Source organism: Candoia aspera, chromosome 3 (assembly GCF_035149785.1).
Source record: "Candoia aspera isolate rCanAsp1 chromosome 3, rCanAsp1.hap2, whole genome shotgun sequence".
NCBI classification, from domain to species: Eukaryota; Metazoa; Chordata; class Lepidosauria; order Squamata; family Boidae; genus Candoia; species Candoia aspera.
In genome coordinates, this window is record NC_086155.1 from 79954939 (window position 1) to 79982756 (window position 27818).

The 27818-nt window shown below is 43.9% G+C and overlaps 1 protein-coding gene across 3 annotated transcripts; it reads right to left on the reverse strand.

Annotated features, from left to right (window-relative positions):
- Positions 1-36: 36 nt before the first annotated feature.
- MCOLN2 (mucolipin TRP cation channel 2) lies at positions 37-27667 on the reverse strand. Of its 3 annotated transcripts, none has more exons than XM_063298202.1 (14): positions 27588-27667; positions 15820-15982; positions 13184-13357; positions 11530-11683; positions 9670-9757; positions 9492-9588; positions 8536-8635; positions 7436-7551; positions 5899-6048; positions 5204-5305; positions 5001-5123; positions 2462-2668; positions 1592-1707; positions 37-391 (listed from the first exon to the last, which is right to left on the reverse strand). In XM_063298202.1, exons 1-14 carry the CDS (start codon positions 27617-27619, stop codon positions 355-357), a joined length of 1659 nt encoding a protein of 552 aa, XP_063154272.1. In that variant the 5' UTR covers positions 27620-27667; the 3' UTR covers positions 37-354. The 3 variants fall into 3 exon arrangements, with proteins under 3 accessions (XP_063154272.1, XP_063154271.1, XP_063154270.1); XM_063298201.1 differs by lacking the exon at positions 27588-27667 and adding an exon at positions 16578-16771 and having other exon boundaries at positions 7436-7548; XM_063298200.1 differs by lacking the exon at positions 27588-27667 and adding an exon at positions 16578-16771.
- Between the last annotated feature and the right edge of the window lie 151 nt (positions 27668-27818).

A 27818-nucleotide genomic window follows, 5' to 3' on the forward strand; every position in this document is an offset into this window, starting at 1 on the left:
TAAAACCAAGAATTGCAATACTGTGTTCAAGAAGTGGGTCTCATTTAAATACTTTAATATAAAAATATTTAGAAAGCAAGTTACAATTGAAGAGTGCACAACAGCTACTTAAGATTCAGGAGCCTCTTAAGATCAGCTACTGCAATCAATTTATAAGCTGCTCATCCAATACTTGTACTACAGATTTTGAGCTTCCCATTGTTGACTGCAGAAAAACATTGCTGCTTTCCTTTCTTTGAGTTATATTGAGGACATGAGTTTGTAGAAGAGACTTGCACATGCAGTGTTTCCAATAAATTCATGATGGCCAGCTTTCCAGCAGTTTGTTGACACTTTGAGCCATGCCAACCATCTTTAATTAATAAGTATACAGTTTTCATCGCTTTTTCGCCTGTAGAAAGAAGAAGTAGTTCATTATTTTATATCAGCAATAGAATATAAAAATACTGGAAGGAGTTACAAGTGGACCAATCAAAATGTTTCCACTAGTGGCTGAGTTGTAGGTTTCCAACCTTCTCCAAAATAATAATTGGCCTTTCTATGTCGTTCCTTGCCATCTTCACCCCTCTTCCCAGCTGCATACTTCAATGGTTGTCATCCTGTGCCTTAAAAAAGTAATTTGAGAAGCAAAGCCCAAATTTAATGATTTTATCTAAATTATTTACAGAATACAGTGAAAAGTGAAAAGCTCCCCTCAGCTTTCAATAGAAATAGCAGATGTGCCTATTATGAGGAGCCATAAGCTATTTTTCTTCAGTCAGATCGTATCTATTCAAAATCAGGATCCACTAACGCCACCCAACATGTGTTTCCAGGCTATGGACACATCTACACATCTCCCCAACTTTGGCCTGAGGATTCCTGGCTAACCAAGGGCATCTGCACATGACAGCCTTCCTCTCATTCTAGCTCATACCTTGTTCTCAGAGATTTTATAAAAGACACACCTGTTCTTCTTCTGTAAAGCTGTTACAATAAAAGCTTTTTTCCCCAGAGTAAAGAACTTGCAAACTTATATTTTGCTTTGCTTTCAGCTTCCAATTTCGTACTTTATACCAATGAATATGAGTTCCTGCTAATTACCAGTATCTGTGAAGTCCACACCATCCTACTTTCGCCTTGCTTTGATCTTCAACTCTCCCCACCAATGGTTTCATTTCCATTCATTTCAGCCTACTATCTGCTTGTCCCATGTCCTCAAGCCAAACTTTTTCCTGGCTAAGTTTCTATAATTCCTACTCTTCTCTTTAACAGCATAAAGGCTTGCTGACTTCAGTATTATGATTTCTTCAGAGGATCTGCTTGTTTCTTCTTTGTATCTTCTATGGTCACACTGACAAGCTCAAACCTCTTCTCACACCGTAATTAGTGCATTACTGCTCCCAATAGCAGAATTCTTCCCCAGGTAAAAGAATATGATCCCTTCATTTCCTAAATCTCAAGCCCTTTTTCAATAATAAATACAAAAAAGGGAAGGGTGACAAAACTTCCATCCAGGTTTCTAGCTGTGTTTCATCAAAGAGTTCGTAATGAGGAAACTCAGGTATATATAGGAGAAATACATAATGGGATCGGTGAATAATATACTGACCTCATGCAGCAACAGAGGTTCATGGATGTCTGCTGTCCAGGGCCATAATTTTCACTGTTGCATTCTTTTAGGAATTCATGAAGATCTGTAACTGGGAACCCAGTTTGTTGGTATTTCTGAAATAGGAGTGTACAGAATACTCTCTTAGGAGACAGTTTTACTCACATTAATCTATACTGTCTGGACTTCCTATTTCTTGCCCTATTGTGTTATTTTTTGCCCTATAGTGTAAAGGGGTCATGATTTGTGAGAAGAGTTACCATTTGAGCAGAGGTCTGCAGCCTAAAATATACTGGAGGGTTGAAATCAAAAGTTATTTATGCTGCTCATGGGGAGATAAAAGTGCTTTCTTCAACAACTTATCTTCTTATATAATTCTGTTACTTTACCCATTAGTTAATACAAATATTCTTTCTTGATCTTTTCTTGACAAGTTGTCATTCAACTTGCTTTCTGAGTTGGTTTCTTCTTCTGAGAGTTGTACTACAGCAATACAGTTAACTTTCCTACAGCTTTATAAGGATGACTGTGAAAGGGAAGGACCAACATCTCCTGCTTTTCCCAGCCTCTTGCACTTTACCCATCCACCCACTCCAGAGAAGCTACTATAGATTTGGTAACAACTTCGAGATTGGAAAATAAGTATACCCTAGGAAAAAGTTTCCAGCTTTCAAGTACTTGAGTAAAAGGCACATACACACTATATATAAAAAAACAACTATAAAAAGCTACTGTATCCAATGAAATTCTATGAATTTTCAAGCTCATACATAACATTCTGTGTCTGAATGTTTCTGTAAGTGAGCTCCAGACTACCTTCAAGAAGATTCCCATATCCTGAAATAGTACTTTTACAACAATATATTTTACCTTTATGGTGTCATAGGCATCTGTAATAAGCGCAATAAAGAGGCTGAGTATCATGTATATGAAGAGGCTAATGAAGGAGTACAGGTATAATCGACTGAATAACCAGACTAGGGTACTCTTTTGCTGGATCTGAGCAAACGTAGCAAACATGTCATCGCCATTGACTAAAGAAAAGAGACACTCTGCTACCGTGTTCATATTTTCAAACTAGAAGTAGAGAGCACAGAACACAACTGACATCAGAAACAATTATTGTGGCACTTCAGAGCAGTTTTAATCCAACCACTTCTTAAAAAAAATAAACAGATTACAACTCATTATTAAAACTCAATACATTACTAAAACCTGATTGAACAAAGGCATGGAAATATCTGCAGAAAGTAAGTATACATTTCAAAAAGTGGGTGCTAGCTTCACATCTGACAGAGCACAACATCTTTTTCCAAATTGTCTAAATCTGCTACAGTAGGTTTTTGCAAATTAAAAACATAGGTTTTTTGCAAATTAAATACAAATCATAATTCAAACAGCTGTTTTCCATACTAGGTCTCAATAGAGTATTAATATTCTTTAGGTAACACAGACTTCACTGAAAGCTCCATCAAGGATGGCCAACCTTTTGGTGGCCAGAAGTTGCATATGATATGTGGAGGAGACAGAAGTGTGGGGCCATAAGGTAAAATGGATAGGGCTGTCCTGCACACGGAGAGCAGCATTTTCTATAGCGGTGCTTAAAAGTTGGTGAACCTTTTGAATTTTCAATAGTGCTGCATAAATATGACCTAAAATGTGATCTGTTCTTCACACAAGTCCTAAAACTAGATAAAGAGAACTCAATTAAACAAATGAGTCAAAAATTGTCCATTTATTTATTGAGGAAAACTATCCAAAGCTACATATTTGTGTGTGGCAAAAAGTATATGAACCTCTAGGATTATCAATTCATTTGAAAGAGAAATTAAGAGTCAGTTGTTTCAATCAATGGGATGATAATCAGATGTGTTAAATAAGGTCCTGCCTTATTTAAAGAATAGAATTCTGAGTATTCACTATCAAAGTCTGATCTTCACAACACAGGCATGGCTCAAACAAAGGAGATTTCTGAGGACCTCCAGACCGGAAGAGAGTTTGGACTCCAACAGTCCACTGTCAGGCAGATTGTGTCCAAATGGAGGCAATTCAACACCACTGTTATCCTCCCCAGGAGTGGTTGACCAAGATCACACCAAGAGCAAGGCGTGTAATATTTCAAGAGGTCTCAAAGAAACCCAGAGTACTGTCTAAGGAACTAAAGCCCTCTCTTGCATTGGCAAATGTCAGTGTTCATGAGAACACTGAACAACAGTAGTATGCATGGCAGGGTTACAAGGAGAAAGCCACCAGTCTTCAAAAAGAACATTGCTGTCCACCTACAGTTTGCCAAAGACCATGTGGATAAGCCAGAAGGCTATTGGAAGAATGTTCTGTGGTTGGATGAGACCAAAATAGAAGTTTTTGGCTTGAAGGAAAGTGTTATGTTGGCAAAAGGCAAACACTGTATTGCAGCATAAGAACCTTATACCATTTGTGAAACACAGTGGTGGCGATATCATGGCTTGGGCCTGCTTTGCTACAGAAATGCTGTGGAAGGAACCGAAGCAATCAGTTCATGTGAGGAAGCCCACCAACTTCCCTGAGCTGAAGCTGTTCTGTAGGGAGGAATGGGCTAAACTTCCTCCAGGCTGATGTGCAGGACTGACTGAGAGTTATCAGAAATGTTTAGCTGCAGTTATTGCTGCCCAAGGGGGGCACACCAGTTACTGAAAGCGCAGGTTTGTAAACTTTTGCCACACACAAATATGTAGCTTTGGATCATTTTCCTCAATAAACAAATGAAAATGTATAATGCTTTGATTCATTTGTTTATTGGGTTCTTTTTATCTAGTTTTAGGACTTGTGTGGAGAACAAAATGTTTTAGATCACATTTATGCAGAAATATTGAAAATTCAAAAGGGTTCACAAACTTTTAAGCACCACTACATATTTTCCTGGAGTATGGCAGTCTTTATTCTCAGAAATGATATTAAGATATTTTGGGATTTACCCTGCAAATATTTGGCAAGTTCAATTAGGGTTTGTCCTAGAGCCTTGAACTAGAGAGACACCACCTAAGATCTTTAATAGTATTTTAGGAAAGAGCCGGTGTCCCTTTTAAACTAACTGGTAAAATGCTGCCCTCTAGCAAGAAACTTCTGCAAGAGAAATCACAACCAACAGATTTATTACCTTTCAAGTCAGTCATGAACAAACCCAACAGTTGCATTTAATTTCTTCAGTAATGAAGACTGGAGTACCACACATTCTCTTTCTTCAGATATAAAAGAATTCTTTAGCAATTAGAATCCAAGAGGAGGTATTCTGAGTTTGGAGTATGAACAACTCAACTGATGTATAACACAGGGGATACCCATTTGCCTTTAAATTTGTGTGTGTGCAATAATCTTTTGTAATATCCCTTAACTGCTTATAAAGGTAATAAGCTCCAGATCACCTACATACCTTTTCATGATACGGTCCTAGAACAATCCAGCCACAGAAAGTATAGCCAAGGTATATCATCCCAGCACAACAACAGAATCTGAGGACTTTGGGCAAAGATGCTTGCATTGTTAAAATGAGTACCTAGGAAATTAGGAGAATGGCCATCAGATACCATGTGGAAGAAAACACTCAATTTCTGGCTCTTTCCTACTTGAGCTTACATTGTAGGTTTGGAAGTAGCCCAAATATCGAATGACTCCAACCCAAACTAATAGAGTAGATGTTCCAAGCAAAATGCTGCAAACATCGTAGCTTGTAAGGTTCTGAAAAAAGAAGAAAAAAGTTAATCCCACTAAAATGGGATTAAAGGTAGCTGATTGCTCTTCAGATCTCAAGTGTCATGAGCTCGTTGCAAGGCACAAAGAGCCTCACAACGTAGATCATGATCATAAAGGAATAGAGGAAGGAGGTAATTAAATCAGAGATTTAAACAAGCACCCAAAGCACCCACACCCATGGACTCATATGCAACCGAAAAGAAGGGCTTCCGATGAGCAGAGATAAGCTGCGCCTGGTGCCCTGGAGGACCCTCTGGAATCAAGAGGACAAGGGAAGACACCGGGAAAACGCCCACGCAGCCATCAAGGAGCCCATCAAGAGGGATTAGGGACAATGAAGGGTGGAGAAGCACGGGACCCCGAAAGAGGGTATAAACAGGGCGCTTCACCACCGCAACCCCGTTCCCGTTTTTCGTTCTGTCAGCTACCATTCCAATAAACCGGAAATCCTTAATACCCATTAAGTGAGTCCGTGTCTTATTGCGAAGCGAGCCTGACCCTGACATCAAGCAATGTTTGAGAGGTTAGGATTCTCTCAGCTACCACAAGCCAAAAGTAACTGAAACGTTAAGGCTTACCTTTGCTTTTATTTCCATCTTCATTATAGAGCCAATGATAGTCATCATGTCACTGATAATCACTAGAACATACCATCCATTTATGAACTCTAGGCGATCTGAGTTGCATACACGGCGTTTATACCTCCCCAGGAAAAAAATCACAAATCTCTGGTTTAAAGATTAAGATAAGAAATAGGAAACGGTTTCAAAACAAGAAAGATTTACCAATCAACATCACATCACTATTATGGTAATGCCACCATGTGTTCATCACAGGCACTGCATTAAAGCATGTGTAAGATAAGGAACCTGTAGTTCAGACGTTGCTGAACTACAACCCCAGTATCACTCACCACTGACTATGCTTGTGGGGAACTATACTTCCGCAACCTCCTCCTCCTTCTGTAGTCTGTACAAACGCTACAGAAGAGAGCTGTTGACTAACTTTGAAGATCTCCTCCTTCTTTTAATTTTGCTTATTCCTGCTGCACAACTACCAACATTCAATGTCTTGGTTGGAGAGAAATCAAACTGTTTCATACCACTCATTTCTGTATTCAACAATTTACATGGTTTGCCCCGTTCATAATGCTAACATGGAATTTTAGCTACAGTTTGTTGAACCAGCCAGGGTTCATAAATACCTCTAAACCATTAAGGGGTCAATTTGCACATCACACAAACAAAATTATCAAACCACCTTATAACTAGCACTATGTGTGAACTAAGCCATCAAATAAATAACTTATTTATTCAATTTCCAGTTTCTTAATCCATTTGAGCAGGATGGCAGAGTATAGAGAGAAAGGAAGACCAATATTTAAAAGTCCCAAATGGTAATGTTATATTAATATGAAATCTCCTTAATTCTTGTGATTATTAATAATTTATTGATTATTCATTAGGCCATATCAGAGTATAAAATATAAAATACAGATTAGTAATAAGACCATATGTTGGAAAATAGTATAAAAGACATGAGTGAAAGAAAATGCAAATCATATTTCTATGTCACCCCTACAATTTATTCCACTCAGATTCACATATGCAGTTCTCAATTGTACTGTTTTGTTCTGATAAAGGGCTGTGTTATATGTAATTTCTGGATTCTGGCTGCACTTGAAATATGTTTTTTTAATGTAAGGATCCCAATAGGCTATTTGTCTAATGTGCGGTCCAAGATATTAATCTCTCTCTTTCTTATACAGTTGACAATCAAATAATATATGTTCTATGTCCTCTATCTCTGGGGCTCCACCTTGCAATTAATTAAACTGACTTAAGTCACACAAATGAAAACAATATACCTGAGTATAATTGGAAGCTCTGATGATCCATAATACTGCTTAAAGTATGGGATCAGCAACTGTTCATTGCAAGGAAATTTAAAATATGAATTTCCTATCTCCAAAAACATATCCTGCTATCACAGTTTCAGTCTTAAACAGGACTACTCACCAAATTGCAAGACAGATATAGTAAGAACAATTCTTACTTCCTGCTATTTTGGAAAAATAAAATGCAACCACAAAATATGATATTGAGGCATACTTACTTTTTGTAATTTTAGAGCAAGAATAATAGATCGTGTGCAGAGAATCAGGGAAGCAAAGCAGCTCACTATGACAAACCCATCAAAAACCAAGATATACTGTGTGTTCTTCTGAACTACTAAGGGAGATACAAAAACAAGTAACTTAAAGACTTGAAAAGCATAGACATCTCCAAGCCAGTCAACCATAGAGGTGATAAATTGGAGTAAGTCACTTCCTTTTAAATAGACCTGAACTGACGTATGGAGAGACTGAAAAAACACAGATCTACAGTCCCTTCCAAAACTTAATTCTCTAGCTAGAGTACTTAGGACACTTGTAATTGAAGAATGCTTGTACAATAATATAATTAATATCCAATTAAAAAGCTAGAAGATTGATTTAATAACTTCATACGTAAAAGTGTCATTATTTACCACATTCTATGTATATAGGCAACCCTCATCTGCCTTTCCAGTTGCTTTGCCACCTCATTCTCATTTTCAATAAAAGTGAAATGCATAGATAGGATTAGGGGTGGCTGAATTACAGAACTCAAATTTTAACAACCTTCTATCCCCTAAGTCTTTGGACTGAACCTTTAATTAAGTAGTAGACAATAGCTGCTGAACTGGCATCACAGATGCTATAACAAAATGTTAGATGACCTATAGTTAGTTAAGAGGCCTCTCCTAAAGTGCAAAGGAACAACAGTTGTAAAAACCAAAAATAATTTTCTATGTGTACACTTTCTGTGTTAAATGGCAATATTAGCTTAGTTTTTATGATTTTGACCATTTTGTCCAGTATTTTATTATATCTTAATCTGAAAGAAAAATCTTGATGGTTATTTTAAATACACATCTCTCATTGCTGAATTAAAAAAAATAAATCCAAAGCAGCTTCCATTCTAAACTTATGACATGAAAAGGAAAATACTGCTCCTCCAAGTAGCGATTGTTATGGAAGGGCATATCTATTTGCTCAAAAAGTACGACCCACTCAAACTTTCTGCCTTGTTTCCAATATTCAAGCAATCAGTGCCACAGTTTCTAGGCAAAATGGCACTATCCCCCCTCAAAAATGGCTTCTATTTTCTTATGCAGGTATTCATGATACTTACAAGAACCAGATATATTCCAGTCTTTACATTCTTGAATGTCAGCGTCAGTATCAAAATATATTTTCATTTTACCACTGTGAGCCATATTGTTAAAAGTAATCTGTCAAGAGAAAAGGGTTTTTTTAGAAAGTCCCTTTATGCACTACAATGGATGTGTACTCATACAGAGCACCGTGTGTGTGTGTGTGTGTGTGTGTGTGTGTGTGTGTGTGTGTGTGTGTGTCTTCGAGTCACTGTTGACTCCTGGTAACTGCACGGATGGGTCCCTGTGGTTTTCAGAAGTGGCTTGCCACTGCCGCCTTCTTCCTAGGGCTGAGAGAAAGTGACTGGCCGAAGGACACCCAGCTGGCTTTGTGCCTCGGGTAGGACTAGAACTCCCAGTCTCCCAGTTTCTAGGCTAGTGCCTTAACCACTACATCAAACAAGCTCTACATAGAGCATCCTATGTGAGTTAAAAAAGAGCCATAGACCTCCAAATCTATACACAGGTATCAAAGCAGTAACTCTCCAGAAAGCAGCTTGACAATGTACTAGTTTATGCATCTAGTTACTATGACCAAAACACAGCCACTACCTATTTTGTCTCAATCAGTTAATTTTTTTCAGTTTCACCCTGAAGACTAAAACATCAGGGAGCTTCATTTTTTCAACCCACTAAGGAACGCAAACTTTGTACATGCATCGTAGAAAGGTACTAGAGAAACTGAGAAACCTGAGAGCTTACTATGGGAAGCTGCTTAAAAAATAACTACTAATTTCCCCATTTAAAAAAATTGTAAAATATTACATACAGACCCATTATAGACAAAAGATCCTTTGGCTGGTAAAGTATCTTCATAGGTCAGTCTGGCACCTGCTACAGTATAATAAGCTAACGTACAAGAGATGCACAAAATTAAATGAATGTGCAAAGAAAAAGGTATTTTCCATGGGTGTAATACAGAAAAAAGGCTTACAGTATTTTCAAATTCGTAACAGTCAGGCAGTTCACGAGTATGAATAGTCTGTAGATCAATGCCTTTTAGTTTAAAAGAAATTTCAATCTGTATAAGCCTGGAAAAAGAGAAAGCATTACAATATTTTCTTTCTCTTTTTTTAAGGAAACAGAAACTGGTTTTAAAAACCTAATTTTACCTATAGAACTCAAGGTTGAAAAATGATGAATTCTTTAAGTCACTTATGTCCTTAGTAGCCAGATCCTGAGGTTCCAAATTAATGCATTCTGGAAGAAGAAAGCAAAAAGTATATTTAAATATCACTAAATATATGGCATGAGCTTGAGAAATCTAAACATGCAATAACTGTAATAGAACATGGTTTCAAAGCAAGCACAGACTATGCAAAAATCAACATCATACAAGAAGCAGTTTCAGGATATAGTTTTATATTCTGTAAAGCCAGTTCAGTAATATAAGCAATATCTAAATAATATAACTAAGAAAAACAGATAGATGAATAAACAGGTTGAGTCACACAGCTTATGTGAACTCTACACAAATAAGCTATCTGGGCACCCATCCCAAACCCCACTTCCAATCAGCTACACTGGCTATACAGGTAGTCCTGTTGAGTGACCACAACTGGGGCCAGCAACTCAGTCATTAGGTGAAGCAGTTGCTAAGTGAAACTTCAGCTTCCTTTGCTTTACAGACCTGCAAAGGTCATAAATGCAAGGACTGGTCACGAAGTTATTTTTTCATCATCGTAACTGTAAACAATTACTAAATGAGGACTACCTGTACAGGTTGCTACAATCTATAAAATACCCCAAAGCCTAAACACAGTCCATGTCAAAAGGTACAGGCTACGCTAGACAATTCCCCTTCAGCTCAAAGTGTTCATGGGCTTCCTGTAAGCCTCCTATTCTTGCTTCTGATTGCTATAGAAAATATAAGCTCCCATTTTATCCAAACCTGGAAACTAAGGTTATCAACTCTGGAACAAGGAAACAAGAGATAGGCAATACACACCCCCCCAAGCTGCTAAATCCCAGAGCTGTAATTTCCTACTGATTTCCAAAAGAACACAAACCAAAAACACATGTCATATATTATATCACCACCCTGTCCCCACGGTCCCCAACCACTGAAAAAAGTATAATATAAAAGTGTGTCCCTGGCTGCCTAAAGATTTCCCATTTTTGCTTTTAAGCAAGTTTGAACTGTGGTTAAATTTCCTGGTCGGTTCTAAAACAAATTACGCTAGTTCCTCAACTCAAGTAGATAGGAAATAAAGGTTAATTTATATTTCTGTATTTCATGGAGGTACACTATAACAGAACAGAAAAGGCATTTCTTGACTGACAAAAGAGCTTTGTTCATATCCCAGCTTGTTAAGGTAGGAAACAATTGTCCAAAGTCATGTATCAAACTAACCCATGGTTTACTGAAAAAGCCAGAGTCAGTCTTCCAGATCAGCAATTCAATCACAGCTCTGAAAGTAAATTTTTGGCTTGTCACCCCCCTAAAAAAAAAAAAGATAGCCATGCCCTATATCTCTAACTCTTGATTAGAGGCTTAGGTGAGAAGCAAAAGCAAGCAGGAATAAATTACGAAATACCACCAGGCCACTGCCTCACATATCACACTAAGGCTACAATCAGTAAGCCAAGGGAAAAGTCTGATTTCAAGCTGCATATTAGCATCCTAAAGCAAACCGTGGCACTGACCTCATGCACACAGCACGTCGTGTCAAAATACCAACTACCTTATAACTCACTGTGATGTGTGAACCGAGTTTTGTGGCAGAAGCCCATCCTGAGAGCGACAGTATTGCTTTGTTTACAGACAAAGAGCCCTTGCGGGCAGCCAAGGCAAAGAATTACATCCTCTGTAACATTCTGCCACACAAGAGAGAGGAGAACTTGGGCACACATTATGGGCAAACCTGCAATCTGGATGGGCCCAGAGATTGACGACAAGTTTTACCCCCAAGTTTTGAAAAACATACAGACCGCAAATGGAGAGCTACAGCATCCTTCTGATTCAAAAGTACCTGTTTCGGTAGTACTGTCTATGTGCAAAGTATCATTGGAAGAAAGCATTGTGCCTTTTCTATATTGCTGTTTACATATGTGCAAGCCAGCCAAGTCATCTTCGTCTTGCTCATAACCGAGCATCCCCAGTGATATATTCTTCAGCTGTTGGTACTAGATGCAAACAAAAAAACCTCTTCAGGAAAACTACAATCCACACACTAACAAAACCATGAGAAACTGCACACACACACGGCCCAAGAGCATTTTTTAAACTGTGAGCAGTCTGGTCTGAAAGAAGAAGAGACACTCTTTTCTGTAGCCTCAACTTGGATTATACGACATCCAGAAATACAGCTGTTTAAACAAGCAGCTTGAAATTAGCTTTGAAAACATTTCATTTTTTTTTCAAAATAAAGTTGCAGATCCTGTTAATAGAAAGTTATTATATTGTGGAGTCTGTGGTACTCTTTGAGCCTTGTTTTCTTGCAGACGTTTCATTGCCAGACTAGGCAACATCTAGTCTGTTCAACCCTGAGCTACACAGTTCAACCCTGAGCTACAAGTTATTATATTAATTGCATTCCATTGTATTCATTACCAAACCCTCTGTTGCTTTAAAATACATTTACTTAGAAGCAAATCTGTGCAGTTTAAAAGTTTCATTTCGGAAAAGACTATTTTGAAATGTAACAAAAGTATGCCAAGTTTTGAAAGAAGTCAACTGTTATTTCCCTGTAACAAAATGGTTGGATTGTAGCTACCGCCTTAACAAGGGTGGCCAATAACCAGAGTGTTCTCTGGGCTAGCACATGAATTTACAATTTTCACTTTTCAAAAAGTAGATGTTGCGTTAAATTATCAGGACATACCTATAGCATAATCCCAAAGACTTCTTTATGAGATCTCTGTATTGAATCTCAGTTTCAGGTTGGGATTCAGTAGAAAAACAGCATTAGTTGCACTTGCTGATGACCCTGGTAGACCCAGGACAGGGGTGATGTGTGCTCCTTGACCTGTCACTGCTTTTGATTCCAATGATCATGGTATCCTTCTGGACTAGCTGCAGGGTTTGGGAGGGGGGTGTCTTCTTTCTTAGCAGCTGGTTCCAGTAGGTGTTGATGGAGGGGGAGGTAACACTCTCAGCCCATAATTTGTGGGTATCTCATGGCTTGACACTCTCTGTCCTCCTGTTTAACATCTGCCTAAAACTGCTGGGGGAGGTCATCCCTTGATTTGGGGTCTAGTATCTTCAATGAGGATGATACTCAGTTGTACATCTCAACCCCAGGCTAGCCAAGTGATGCTGTCAATGTACCAGTTCTTGGATCTTGAGGACCTTCAGACAGTTACTCGTGCCCTAGTCATCTCATGGTTGTATTATTGCAAATACACGGGGGTTCCCTTGAAGATCCCTTGGAAGCTATGGCTGGTCTAGAATGCAACTCTGGATGCTTCGTATTTTCTTTATTGTTTTTCTGTTTTTTAAATGGTAAGCCCTCCAGAGACACTATGGGGTTGGGTAGCCTTTAAATCAAATAAATAAATAAATCCTACATTCTCAGCTCTCACATACAGTTGCCCACTGAATTGGCCATATTACCATTTCCGTTTCTAGTCAGACAATTGCATGTGTTTCACTCATGTGTACAGATACCATGGGTAGACACTTACCTGATTAATTGCAAAAAAGATGCTATCATAGACATCTTGCTGTGTATACACACTGCAACTGTAGTCATCTTCATCTACCCCAGAGTAGTTTTTCAGAAACAGGTGCTTAAAAGCCATAGTATTCTCCTCTTTAAAAGAAACCACCAACTGGTTACTCAAACCGAAAAGGATGAGCTTTAAGAGGAGAAAACAATGTAAGAGGCAAATTGTTTCATATAACACATGCTAAATCAGGCAACAGATACTTTTCGACATAAGCACCCTAGCTTACTAAAACATGGTTTAATACAGGGCGGGCAGTGTGTGAGCCCCCAACATTCCATTGTGGTTCCCAAAACCCTCTCCAGAATGGGCTAAGCTGAAACTTTTGGCCCCTTTTTTCACTGAGGGAGAGGTTAAGCCTTGCAGCGGTTACAGGTATCCATAACCCTCCTTAAAAATCTGAATGTTTAAGTAGCAAATCTCCCAATTTTTAAGGGTGCCTTAAGCCATTATGCCTTTAAACCCTACCTCCAAAACCCATCCAAAAGAATCTGAACATTCAGTTTTGTGGCATCATGTTACTGGCTACACCCCCATGGATTCCCCTAGACAGGGCAGAAGGAAAAAATGTCCCCGCCCAAGAAGTTTGCTAACCCCTAATTTAGCAGATGGAAAGATGCATGTTCCTCCTTCATCATTTGAGTCCTCATCTGCTTGTATGTAACTTGTTCCCAATTTGTTATTCTGGTTAGGGAAATAATTTTAAACCAGGTTTTAAAATGGAATTTAATGAAGAGCTATACTGTAGTTACTTAAAAATAAAATACTTTAAAAAACTTCCAGTGTACTCATTACTGGTAAAGAGGACTTTTAAAAAATGCATCTTTTCTGACTGGCCCTTAGCAATGTTTGATTTAAAAAACAAACAAATTTAAATTCAGCAATATCTGAAGGATCACGGATTGTCCTTCCTTCTTTAAACCAGGAGTTTCCCCAAAGAGATCCATCTGAGAAAAAGATACAGGACATTAAATGAACTCTACTAGATCAGACCAAATCCAGCCACATCTCCTACTTTCCACATTGGCCAAGTCAGATGTTACAACAAACTTATAAATAAGTAAGAAATATATTTTTAAAATGACCATTGTCACTCTTGCTTTCTAGCTGTTGTAGTAGATCACCAAACTAAGATGTCTTTCGTGTAATTCCCTTCCTTCATGGATACCTACAGGGTAACATCTCAGATTTTCCCTTAAGAAACCAACAAGTAATTGAGATATATGGTGGCTTGTAATGGACCACTCAGTGAGCTTCAGGCATGGGAAAATACTGAATACAGCCCCCTTTGGTACCCTCCTGACATACTGCACTGCAACCCCCATCCACCACCACCACTGGCTAAACCTTCTTACCCGACATTTTGTTTTATAGACACTACTGTATATCACACACATTGTGAGAAGCATGGAGAGCTGGAGACTTTAGCTTCTTCATTATAAACCAAGTAGTCTAGTTCCCATAAGGATTTTAAGACAGCAGCATCTGCTGTAAAAAGCGTAATTTTCAGGCATGAACTCTGAACAGCTGGAACAGGAATGTGGAACTGCATGGTCTACAGACCAAATTCAGGACACTGTTTGTCCTTGAACTTAGTCAATAAGCTGCTCCTTTAAGGAAGACACATTGGTCACTGTGACCTGAAAGGTACTTAAGGCCCATTCAGACAGCACAGGCCAACATTCCAGACTTCCTTTCACCGCCCATTACATCAGGGGGTGAAAGGCTGACTGACTGACTGACTGGTTGACTGGCCACCCTTGGTCTTTGATTGCTGTGCCAGGGCTACAATCTAATTAAGCTACAACATAAACTAAAATTTGATCTGACTTCATTTACATTAGGTTTAAGTGACATGCCACATAATTAATACAATTACTCTTTAGACACAGACATTCATTTAACATTTTTATCTTCTGCCACAATAAAAACTACAATTTTGCAACAATTATTCAGGGTCAATGGGGAACTGCACACACAGCTTTTTAAGAGCCCTCCACTGGCCCTGGGTGCCTCTGCTTTATACTGGAAGATAAGGCATTGCACTGAAAAGGGGAGAGAGGGGAACGGAAAGTTGTGGTGCCTTTGAAAGCATCTGGCAATGAATTTGTTCCCTATTATTCAAGGTCTTTTTGAGATGGGATGCTACTCAGCTTCTCCCATATGAGAGAGAGAAAAGGCAGGGGAGAGCATGAAAGAGAAGAGAGTCTCTGAGTTTGGGTCAGTTAGATAATGTATTCCATGTTTTCATAAGTGCCCAGAGGCCAAATGATGTACAAAGACATAACGACCAAACAAATAACCAGTCATCCTTCCTATTAATTTTTTTCCAATGGCCCTTGATAGAAAAAAAAAACATTTCCTCTACCTGAATTAATGGTTAATCTTGTAATTCTTGTGATACAAGTTAAAGTACACATACACACAAAACAGATCAAGGCTTCAGAACAGGATAATTTATTTTTCTGTCCACAATTGGCCCCTTTATTTATTTTTAAATTGAATAAAACTAGAAAGTCCAAATGCACTAGGAATCTATTCACTTGCCAGTTCACAGCATATAATATTAACACAAGCATCTTTTAAAATGTTACCTGGGTAGTAACCATAACTATCTTCAGAATCTGAAGCCCCAGTTTCCATGGTATCTGATGTCTAGCTCTGTATTTTTCACATGGATTCATAAAGTAGAACTTTAAATCCTTCTTCAGTGACTCCTCTTCTTTGAAATCTGAATCTGGTCGAGCCATCATACTCCTGTCATTAAAAAAAACAAAACAAAACTACAGGTTGATAATTTTAAGAGAAACCAAATACGTTTTGCACACATATATCCTGCTTTCATTTTGAAAGTTAACAAATGAAACTATCAGATTAAGGGAAGGGATATTACCCTTTCTGTCTGGGAACAAAAGGAACATTTCTTGAATCACCCAACAGCAGCCTGTTTCATATGGCATTTTAAGCAGCTTGGTTCCTGAAAGTGCTAGCAAACATTATGTGAAATGAACATAAACTGACCTAATTTAAGTAAGAGTATTCATTCACCTGGATCTGTTTGAAAAAGACTGCCCAGTTCTTAAGGGATTTTCAGGGTTCTTTGCTGTAACCTCGATCCAATTTGCACATTACATACCAGGAAGACAGCCTATTGCCCTCCCCCTCTTTTAACACTCTCTCTCACACACTTCTGTAGGATTCAAAGTCCCATTTTTCTGAGCCACGCATTTGGGGATTAGTAGCAGGAACACTAATTCCTCTTCCCCTTCTCTTCCTTCACTGAATGCATAATGTTCTCATTCCTAAAGAAAAGTTCATCAAAGAAAGAGGGTGCTAGGATTATCATACTTACAATTCTGTATCAGGTAACCTGGCCCCAACACGCTGGTAAGGGGGGTTCTCATGGTAATCCTCCAACATGTCAGCATTGGATCTTACCAAGAGGAACCAGCAGACGCAATAAGCTTAGTTTCCTTTAACCTTTTCGCTATATTTGGCCTAGTAATGCTGCACAAACAGTAGAGCTGTAAAACATGCCTGGGTTGAAGGAATGATTGAAGCCAAAGGTCTCCGTGGTTGTGTATTAGCCGCCTATCTCCTGACTAAAAGTATTACACCATAACACCGACTATACTCTTCCAGGAAGCCCAAAACACTTAATTCTGTCTGATGCCTTGAATCGCAAATCCCTCAAGTGCACCTTGCAGAAACAACACACACTGAGTGCTCAACTAAGCTGGAGTTAAAGAGCATGGACAGATTCCAAACAGGGTGCATAGGCCACAAGAGAGCTCCAAAATTGCAGGCAAAATGTAAAACCATTCTGAAAGTTGGCCCTTGGATTTATAGGCTGTACACAATGTTACAAATATAAGTTGTTTTACATTATGCTTTGGGTTTGGATTTGGCTTCATGTATTGCATCAACCAGCAATGGCAGCTTGAAAACCAGAGCTTATGATAGGAGCAGGCAACTTCCTTGTTACAGGGCCACGTTCACAGCCTTTGAGAGATGGAACTGTACAGCCCATATTTGAGGATGTTGGTGGGCTTCAGGCAAAATAGATATGTTAAGTCTATCAGAGACTGAACAGAGGTGTTTTAATCTTTTTTTTAAAATAGAAAAACACAACAAACCGATTTACAGTTGAATTTTGACAGATAATCTTGAGAAACTCTGCAGGCCATAAAAATTGGGCAGAGTCTAAATGCAGCCCATACACTGGTGATCTCTTGTTTGTGGCTGAGCATAATCTGTGAGCCCAGCCAATTGTGGCTTAGTCAATAAACCTTGGTTAAATAATCCATGTTTAAGCATGTCCTGAGAAGCCAGCCAGTGAATTACTGTGTATTTATTTGGCAAATCCAAATAAGAAACTGCTTCAGAAACTTTCCCCTCAAAACCTTCAGCGTGATGAACAGATCCGATTTTACCCTTCGATAGCTATGATACAGATTTACAGCATCATGACTGCAGTGGCTTGGCTAGTGCAAGTTTCCCATAGCATTTATTTATTTAAACAACATATATAGCTGCCTACCTCATTGCAGAGACTCTGAGTGGCACAGAGAGGATTAGAACTTAAAAAAACAGGAACATGGTATACAAAATAATGGACCCAATCAATGATAAAAAATAGTGAGAGAAAGAGGAGGAGGAAGACAACATACATCTAGACTCTAAAAAGCATTTCATTTTCAATCAAAAAAGACCAAAACAAACAAATCCACCGGCAGGACTGGTTTAACCTCCCAGCCCAAATGCCTAAGGTAACATCTAGATCTTTTAAGCCTTATGAAGAGCCAGGAGGGTCAAGGCCATGTGGATCTCTGGGGGGATATCGCTCCATATGGCAGGCACTGCAACAGAGAACTGACCCCTAGGTCCCACAAGATGGTATCTCCTAACAGAAGGGATCTGGAGCATGCCAGCTGTGCTGGTTCTGGTGTGCCAAGCCGGGTTTTGTGCTATTTCTGGCCTCCTTCCAGCACACTGGCTTGTACAAACACTTACTTTATTTGGAATATTTCATAGACGCTGTCATGCGCTGCCTACCTCTGAATAACATTCAGACGCTGGTTTGCAAAGCAGGTTCTGGTTTATTTCAGGTTAGGTACAACGTTGGTAGAAAAAAGCTGAGAGTGACAGGAGCGCGCCGGTGCGGGGTTTAAATACCCCGCGCCGGTCAGCGCCCCCTCGCTCACGGTCACGTCACCCCCCTTAGTCCCATGCGTTGCCCTGCCATTGGTTGAGGGTTTCCAGGATCGCCCATCCTCAGGTTTCCATTCTTCTGCTGATTGCTTTCAGCTGGGCGATCCCCGTTGTATTGTCGCTGATGGCTTGGGTGGCTCCGTGATTAGTTTAGCTATTGTCTGTTAGCCGTTAGTCGTTGTGGGTTGATGGCTACTTAACTTGTGCCCCTTCACTTATTTCCTTGTCATTGTCATGAGTGCCATTGCGCTGATGACTTTAGCTCAACGGCACTCATGACATACTGCCCCCTTTCCGAATAGTGTTCTCCCTCGGGTTTCTGGGTTTTCCCCGTGGAGCTGTCAAAGCGCCACATTTTTTTTTTTTTTTTTTTCAAAGTTCCCGCCGGAGTAGTTGTCGCCCCTCCCTTTGCTCCTCCCTCTACCACGTGCCTTCCCAGGGTGTGTCCATGGTGCGCATGCTCGGGTTCTGACCTGGCGTGCGCATGCTCCAACCACACCCTGTTTGTTTGGCTCAGTTCGGCGAGGCGAGAGGCGTGGCTGGTCGGGTGCTGCTCAGCTCCAGGTAGGGCCCTTCTTTTCTTATTTAGAGTGCGTCGCCTTTGTTGTGTCTCCTGGGCGTTGCCCCCAGGTTGCCCTGTTGACTTGCTTGCCACTCCCCCGCGGCCGGGGGGGCGGGGGGAGGGTGCTGGCGATCGTTTGTCACCACCCCGTGGGCCCGGGGCGGGGGGAGTGAGTCCCGGGGGGGGGAAGGTCCACCCAAGTCGCGGGCTTGGGGGGGGCCCTTTCCCTTGGGGCACGGGAGGCGGGGGGGGCCTGCGGGGGGGGGGGATTTGCTGACCTTGGTTGCGGTTTGTCGGGGTATGCCCGGTGAAATGCTCTGGTCAGGTCAGGCGCGTTAACGTTGTGCGCCGCCACCCATTCCGGGTGGGGGAAGTGTTTCCACCTGACCAGATAGTGTAGAGTTCCTCGTTGCTTGCGGGAGTCGAGGATGTCCCTGATCTCGAAGTGGTGTTGCCCGTCGATCATTAGCGATGCGGGCTGTGGCGTGCTTGGGTGCCATCGGGAGGTGGTTGCCGGTTTTAGGAGGCTGGTATGGAACACCGGGTGGAGTCTCCGGAGGTTGTGTGGCAGGTCCAGGCGTATTGCTACCGGGTTCACTATTTGCGTGACTCGGAACGGCCCGATGTACTTAGGCCCCAGTTTTTTCGAGGGTTGGGTTGACTTTAGGAACTTGGTGGAGAGATAGGCCATATCTCCCGCCTGGAACGGCGGTTGTTGGCGCCGGTGCTTGTCGGCCTGCTCTTTGTAAGCAGCCTGTGCCTCCTTTAGCGCCGCCGTGATTACTGGCCATGCTTCCGCGATCTTCCGTCCCCAGTCGCTGGCGTCCACCTGGGGTTCCGGGGGTTGAGGTAGCTCCGGTATGGGGACAAAGTCGCGCCCCGAGACTACTTCGAACGGGGTTTTCCCCGTGCTCGTGTGGACGGCGTTGTTGTATGCGACTTCGGCGAACGGGAGCAGTTCAGCCCAGTCGTCTTGGTGGTAGTTCGTATATGATCGTATAAATTGCTCTAAGGTGGCATTAAGAACCTCAGTGGCTCCGTCCGTCTGCGGATGCCAAGCCGTAGATAGGGCCTGTTGGGTCCCCGTCAGCTTCAGGAAGGCCCGCCAGAATTTGGAGGTGAACTGTGTGCCCCTGTCGGTCACCACACGTGCGGGACATCCGTGTAGCCTGTACACGTGGATGAGGAAGAGTTTGGCTAGTTGTTGTGAGGATGGGACCGACGTGCAGGGGATGAAGTGGGCCTGCTTTGAGAAGTAGTCCTTCACCACCCAAATGGCCGTTTTCTTCTGGCTGGGTGGGAGGTCCACTATAAAATCCATAGAGATTTCCTCCCATGGGCGGGAGGGTTCTGCCACTCGTTGCAATAGCCCCGCGGGTTTGCCTGGTGCCCGTTTGGCCCTAGCGCACGTTGGGCAGGACGCCACGTAGGTTTTTACGTCTCGCCTGAGCGCGGGCCACCAGAATTGGCGCCGTGTTAGGTGTAGGGTCTTGAGGAACCCAAAGTGTCCCGCTTGCTTGGCGTCGTGTGACCTATGCAAGATCGCCTGGCGTTGCGAGTCCGGGACGTAGATTCTGCCTTCCCCCCATGCCAGGTCTTGCGCCATCGTTACCTTGTCGGGGTTTGCCAGGAACCAGGGGTCGGTTTTGAGGGCGGCGGCGAGGTCCGTGCGCATTCCCCCTGGTAGTTGCGGTTGGCTTCTTTCCGTCGCCGGTTGTCCCGCCGTCGGCTGCGCCGTAGCGTCGAGTTGCCTCCGTGCGCCGCTTCGGGTGGTCACGGCCATTCCCAGTTGCGAGGCGGATAGGACCGTCCCAATGGTGTCTGGGGCGGGCTCTTCGTCTTGGGGCAGCCGGGAGAGGGCGTCGGCCAGGAAGTTCTTCTTGCCCGGCATGAACTTCAGCTGGAAATCAAAGCGGCTGAAGAATTGGGCCCATCGGACCTGTTTTGGGCTAAGGCGTCTAGGCGTTCGTAGGGCCTCGAGGTTCCGGTGGTCCGTCCAGACCTCGAATGGTTGGGTGGCTCCCTCGAGTAGGTGACGCCATGTCTCTAGTGCCGATTTCACCGCGAAGGCTTCTTTCTCCCAGACGTGCCATCGCCTCTCTGTCTCGGAGAACTTCCTTGACAGGTAGGCGCATGGTTTCAGGAGCCCCGTGGAGTCTTTTTGTAGCAGGATGGCTCCCAGGGAGAAGTCTGAGGCGTCGGCTTGGACCACGAACGGCCGTTCTGGGTCCGGGTGTGCGAGGATTGGCTCCATCGTGAACAGCGCTTTCAGCTTGTCGAATGCGGTCTGGCACGCGGGAGTCCAATTCAGCACTGTGCCTGGGTTCTTGGCGCGTCGGGTGTCCCCCACCCCTTTGGTTTTGAGGAGGTCCGTTAAGGGGAGGGCTATCTCAGCGAACCCCCGGGCGAAGGACCTGTAGAAATTCGCGAATCCCAGGAAGCTCTGTAGTTGCCGTCTGTTGCGGGGCCGCTCCCAGTTTAGCACCGCTTCGACTTTTGCGGGGTCCATTTCGATGCCGTCCCCGGAGATTCGATACCCCAAATAGTCTAGGCGCTCTTTGTGAAACTCGCACTTTGTAGGCTTTGCGTAGAGCTGCGCCCTTCTGAGCTTGTCGAGGACTTGCCTGACTAAGGTTACGTGTTCCTCGTGTGTTTTTGTGTAAATGAGGACGTCGTCGATGTAGACCAGGACCCCTTTAAACAGATGTTCATGCAGTACCTCATTGATGAGCTGCATGAACACCCCAGGGGCCCCCGCGAGTCCGAAGGGCAGTACCTTGTACTGGAAGGCGCCTAGGGGGCAGTTAAACGCCGTCTTCCATTCGTCCCCCTCCCTGATTCGGATGCGATAGTACGCTTCGCGAAGGTCCAATTTGGAAAAGACTTTGCCCGTGGAGAGGTGGGCGAGCATGTCCTTTACCAGGGGTAAGGGGTATTTGTTGGACAGGGAAGCCGCGTTTAGGCCCCGGTAGTCGGTGCAGAGCCGTAGGGTCCCGTCTTTCTTCTCCCGGAATAAGACGGGGGCTCCGACCGGTGAGCATGCTGGCTCTATGAATCCCCTGTCTAGGTTTTTATCGATGAACTCCCGGAGGGTTGCCATCTCCTTCGGGGTCATCGAATAGATCTTTGGTCTAGGTAGGGGGACGTCGGGCAGTAGGTCGATCCGGCAATCCGTCTTGCGGTGGGGGGGTAGTTGGTCTGCCTCTGCCTCTCCGAAGACCTCGGAGAAGTCGGCGTATTGTTCTGGTAGGTCTGCTGTGGTAGCGGCGTTGTCTTGTGTGGTCGCCTCCGCTCGTCCTACCGTGGGGTTGCTTTTGCCAGCTGGTGCTGGTGCTCGATACTCGCCGTCGCCGAATGTGAAGGTGCGGGTCGCCCAGTTGATCCGCGGGTTGTTTTTCGCGAGCCATGGCATCCCCAGGACTGCAATGGGCCGTCCGATGGGCGTGACTACGAACGATGTGCGCTCGGTGTGAGTGCCCATTTGCAGGGTGACCGGCTCGGTTTGTAGCGTGGCTGGTTTCCCTCCCGCTGTAGAGCCGTCCAGCTGGTGGAATGCCAGCGGCGTGGGGAGGGGGAAGCAGCGGAGGTCGAGTTTGGCAACTAGGTCGGGGTGGATGAGGTTTTTTGAGCACCCCGAGTCCACTAGTGCCGCGGCCGTGGTGGCTCCGTTGCCGGCAGAGAGTTGGATTGCTGCCAATATTACGGAGCTTTTGTCGTTTCGTTGAGGTGGTCCGCGTTGCTGTCCCACCGCCTGCCTTGCCACGCGTCTCAGAGCAGGCGGGGAGCATTTCCCGCCGGCTGGTCGGGGTCGGTATTGTCCTCTTCCCCCCAGTACGCGTCCCAGCCCTCTTCCGGTGTCGCTGTGGCCACGGTCATTCGGCGGTGAGGGGGCGGCCCCGGGTTGGGTGGTTTGGGGCTAATTTTCGGGGCGGGCTTGGGCGCGCTGGTCGGCGGTCGGTTGGCGAAGCAATCCGCCGTCTTGTGCCCTAATTTGCCACACCTCCCGCAGGGCTCCCGGTTGAACCTCTTTTTTGGGTATATGGGGCCGGCCATCCCCCCGTGTGGTGCGGGTACCTTTTCCCCGACATAGTTTGTGTCTTCCGTGGTTGTCATAAGGAAGGTGCGGTGCGCGTGTTCGGCTCTCCCCGCGAGGTGGATCCACCCGTGTAACGTTTCTGGGTCGTCGCGGTAGAGGGCCCATTGGAGAACGTCGCGGTTGAGCCCCCTTTTGAAGATTTCCAGCAGGGTGGTCTCAGACCAGTCGCAGACCTTTCCCGCGAGGGCTTTGAACTCCAGGGCGTAGTCAGGGACCGTGCGTGTGCCCTGTTTAAGTCTCTGGAGTGCGCTTTTCGCCCGTACTTTAGCTAGGGGGTCTTCGAAGTAGTTTTTCATCTCTTTGATGAAAGCAGGGAAGGTGGCGAGGGCGGGGGAGCTGGACTCGTACAGTTGGACGTACCAGTCCGCCGCCCTGTCTTGGAGTTTGATCGCCACGGCGGCGATCTTGTCGGCCTCGGAGTCATAGGAGTGTCCGTGCCTCCCCATGAACTCCCTAGCGTTGGTGATGAAAAACGAGAGTTTTGAGGGGGTCCCATCGAAGAAGATGGGGAAGTCCTTTGGGGCCCGGGCGTTTTGTGCGGCCCCGCCTCTCGCTTCCTGGGGTGTGGTGTCGGCCGCCTGTGCCGTCTGCTGGCTCTCCGCTGGCCCGTGTGGGTTCGGTGCTTCGCTCGGGGTGTGGGCTTGTGCGGGGACGTCGTTGGGTGGCGTGGGGGGCATAAGCGCCTGGAGCATGGTCCGGAGTTCCGTCAGCTGAGCCCGCATGGCCGCGAGTTCAGCTCGTGCCTCCTCGTCCACAGCCCGCGCCGCCGCTGGGGCCGGTTCCGTTGGCGCGTCCTCGGGGGTGGGTTGCCGGTGGGGTTCATCGTCCCTCCGCCGCGGGTCCGCTTCCTCCTCCGTCTGATGGGTGTCTCCGTCGTCCTCCTCCGTGTTGAGCACCGTGGGGCTGTCGCTCCACGCCCGTTGCTGGGGTGCGATGTGGGGCGCGGGGTCCTCCGCTGGTTTCGGAAGTCGTGCTGCTCCCTCCCGCGGTCGGGTTGCCTCCGTCGCCATCTCCCCTTGGGGTTGGAGCTGAGGCTCGGGTCGGGTGGGGTGGGCGTCCATGGCTCCGGGAGTCCGCGGTGCCTCTGGCCTCGGTCGGTCCTCCTCTGTCTCTTGCCGCGCGGCTCGCCCTCCTTGCCCGCGCCGTTCCGGCCTCATCTTGCTGGTCTTCTCGCCGTCTACTCCTCCCTCGGCTCGTTGTCGTCCGGTGGGGCTCGGCGAGGCTGAGTTTTATGACTCTCAGCTTTATGTCATGCGCTGCCTACCTCTGAATAACATTCAGACGCTGGTTTGCAAAGCAGGTTCTGGTTTATTTCAGGTTAGGTACAACGTTGGTAGAAAAAAGCTGAGAGTGACAGGAGCGCGCCGGTGCGGGGTTTAAATACCCCGCGCCGGTCAGCGCCCCCTCGCTCACGGTCACGTCACCCCCCTTAGTCCCATGCGTTGCCCTGCCATTGGTTGAGGGTTTCCAGGATCGCCCATCCTCAGGTTTCCATTCTTCTGCTGATTGCTTTCAGCTGGGCGATCCCCGTTGTATTGTCGCTGATGGCTTGGGTGGCTCCGTGATTAGTTTAGCTATTGTCTGTTAGCCGTTAGTCGTTGTGGGTTGATGGCTACTTAACTTGTGCCCCTTCACTTATTTCCTTGTCATTGTCATGAGTGCCATTGCGCTGATGACTTTAGCTCAACGGCACTCATGACAGACGCATACACAACATACTCTTCCCTTTGGGATTAATCAGCATTATGCAGAGCACAGAAAAGGAGCAAGAAATAGTAACCCAGGAAATTAAAGGCATGTAATAAGAAAAAGAAACGGAAACATAGCTAAAACTATGTTTCATTTACTGTACTTCTCTACACCTTTCTGTGTTTGCCAACCATCCTCACTTCTGTTGCATCCATCCACCACTTCACAGATTGCCCTTGGTTCTTTAACCTTCCCACCCCTCTCTTTTTCAGGATCTCATCAACTCCATCCAACCACAACTTCCTCAGCCTTTCCCTTCCTCTCAACCCACTTATTCTTCCTTCATATATCTGATTTGCAATCCAATCCTAATTTATTCTACCTGATCAAATGTAGAGAAATATAAAGATAACCTTGGTGAAAATACGCAGGAGTTGTTAAGGGATCATAAAAGATAACTCAGTCCTGGGGAAAGGGGAAGGTGTGAGAAAGAAACCCCAAATAACCTCACCTTGATTCTGCTTGGTCTAAGAGGGAGCAGAGGGAAACACTGGCAGGTTTTTTTTAAAAAGATTCTGTTGTTATACCCTCCAACAACAATCCTTGTAATGTCAGTTTCCTGACCTGGCCTACCCTGAAGGCTTGACATCAAACTACCTCAACATACCTTCACACTGGTCACTCACTTTCATATCCAACTTGCCTTCATTCAGCACCCGTTCCTTACCCTAGCTCTTGTTTGACTATACAGCTTTTTGATGTACCCCATTCTCAATTAATTCAACTGACTTTTACGTTTCTCCCGACATATCCAACTCTCTCTCCTACTTAACAGGGGCAGAAGCACACTATTATGCCTACTTGTTTTCTCTTCTGACAAACATTCATTCTTCACAACAGACCACAGACCACCAACTATCTAACAGCATTTGCATACCTTAAAACTTCTCCACTGATTGTCCCACCCTTAGTAACACTTTACTAAAGTACATAAATTCATCTGCTTGTTCAATTTTTTTGCCATTTATTCAAAACCTACATTTGTTCACTCCATTTTTCCTGTCAAACACAGCTACTCTGAACTATGATGCATTAGGCCACAGTTCCATGCATCCTGGTGCATCATACAATGTAACATACATTTGCTGCAAAACATTTGGGCTCTTAGCCAACAATATGGAATAATCTGCATGTAAAAATACACATACATTTGTGTTGCCAACCAAACACTTTTAACATGAGAAGCATTCTTTATTACAATCAAGGGGATATGACACATCTTTGTCTTATTCCTTCCTGAATGTTGAACAATTTGGTAACCTTTCCATTTATTATAACACATGCTTTACTTCCATCATGTACTGCTCTTAAAGCACTCAGCAACCAAACTCCACCTCTACAGGTAGCCCTTTTTTAATGACCACTTGTTCAGCAACCATTCAAAGTTACAAGGTCCTCGAAGTTACATCCATTGCAGTGTCCCCACAGTCACATGACTGTGATTTGGGTGCTTGGCGACTGGCATGTAATTATGACAGTTACAGCGTCTCGTGATCATGTGATCGCCATTTGTGACCTTCATTGCCAGCTTCCAACAAGCAAAGTCAATGGGGAAACTGGCAGGAGGTTGCAACTCACAGTCACATGACATCTTGCTTAATGACATGTGTAACGATGGCAATCCAAACTGCCGTTGTAAGTCAGTGTGGTCATGTGATTTTGTGCTTTACAACCATGTCACTTAGTTGCCAGTCCCAATCACCACCATTAAGAGAGGACTACCTGTATTTGCTCAAAACATTCCATATTGTATTTTTGATACACTTTCTCTAAATCAATGAAGTACAATAAATGTTTTTTCTCCATTCATTTTCTCACTGACGTGCTAACACTAGTCTGGAATATTTCAATATTCATGTTATAAAATGCCACATAAATGCTGTACTGAAAACAAGGTGACCGCGCCTGTCTCCTCTGCCTTAGCTTCCCCCTTGGATGTGACCAAATAAGCTGAATGGCATCAGCCTATCCAGGGAAATTTGAATTCTTTTTCTGAAAATCTCTTGGGCAAGCAGTTCCACTTTCCTCCATGTACATAAACAGAATCTGGTACCGACTGTTTTCTTTTTTCTAAGAATAATGAGAGATAAACTTTAGAGCTTATCTAATATTTAAGGCAGAGTGAAGTGGTTGCCTCTGGCAATCTGGAAAGCAGGAAGTGGCAACAGTGTTGAAGCTCTGTGTGCTACACAGCGACTCCCAGGTGCAGTAGAAAAAGAGCTCGTTGTTTCAACTGCTTAGATCAGGGTTTCTCAACCAGGGTTCTGTGCAAGGTCACTAGGGGTTCCCTGGGAGATCACAATTTATTTTAAAAATTATTTCAAATTCAGGCAACTTCACTAGTTTAAGAACCCTGTTAATGCATTATATACTGTACAGGTCTACACATGAAAAGAATATAATAATTTTGTAACTTCTGGCCTGTATTTGAGCCTGAATGTGCAGGGGTTACCCAAGGCCTGAAAAATATTTTAAGGGCTCCTCCAGGGTCAAAAAGTTGAGAAAGAGTGGCTTAGATGCACAATATTTCAGGGAGCAGGCCTGCCAGCCTGCTCCTAGAGCTTCTTCCCTTTCCTATACTTTCATGATAGTTCTAACCTGAGCAAAGGTATGTTTCCTAGTAAAAATGTTCTATTGCAGTTACATTACCCTGTACCCCAAATGGAAAGAGCAAACTAATCATTCACATTTAGGAAAATAAATTATATTAGATTGCAAACCCTAGTGAACCAAATAGGACTTACTTCTGAATAAGCTGTACCTTGAATGGCGCCATCACCTAGAAATTCAAATAATTTGATTCTAAGATGTATCACAATGTTGTTTGCATGGCTTCTTTTTAGACTAGGATATGGGAGTGATTCTTCATATCATCACCACAAGCAGAGATCAAAAACGTTTACTTGCTTGGAGAAAACAGAAGGAACTTTTAAGGCCTATACTCCAGCACACTGTTTAGCCAGAGGTAATCTCTA

Bases quoted from the DNA above. Each gene is read 5' to 3' on its own strand.
- MCOLN2 (XM_063298200.1), bottom strand. From the start codon at position 16,645: ATGTTGGAGGATTACCATGAGAACCCCCCTTACCAGCGTGTTGGGGCC. The intron at 13,358-15,819 runs GTAACATTTTAA...CTCCTCTTAAAG, and splicing joins TAGTTATGGTTACTACCCAG to CTCATCCTTTTCGGTTTGAG. The intron at 9,758-11,529 runs GTACTTTTGAAT...TTCTTCTTCCAG, and splicing joins AGACAGTACTACCGAAACAG to AATGCATTAATTTGGAACCT.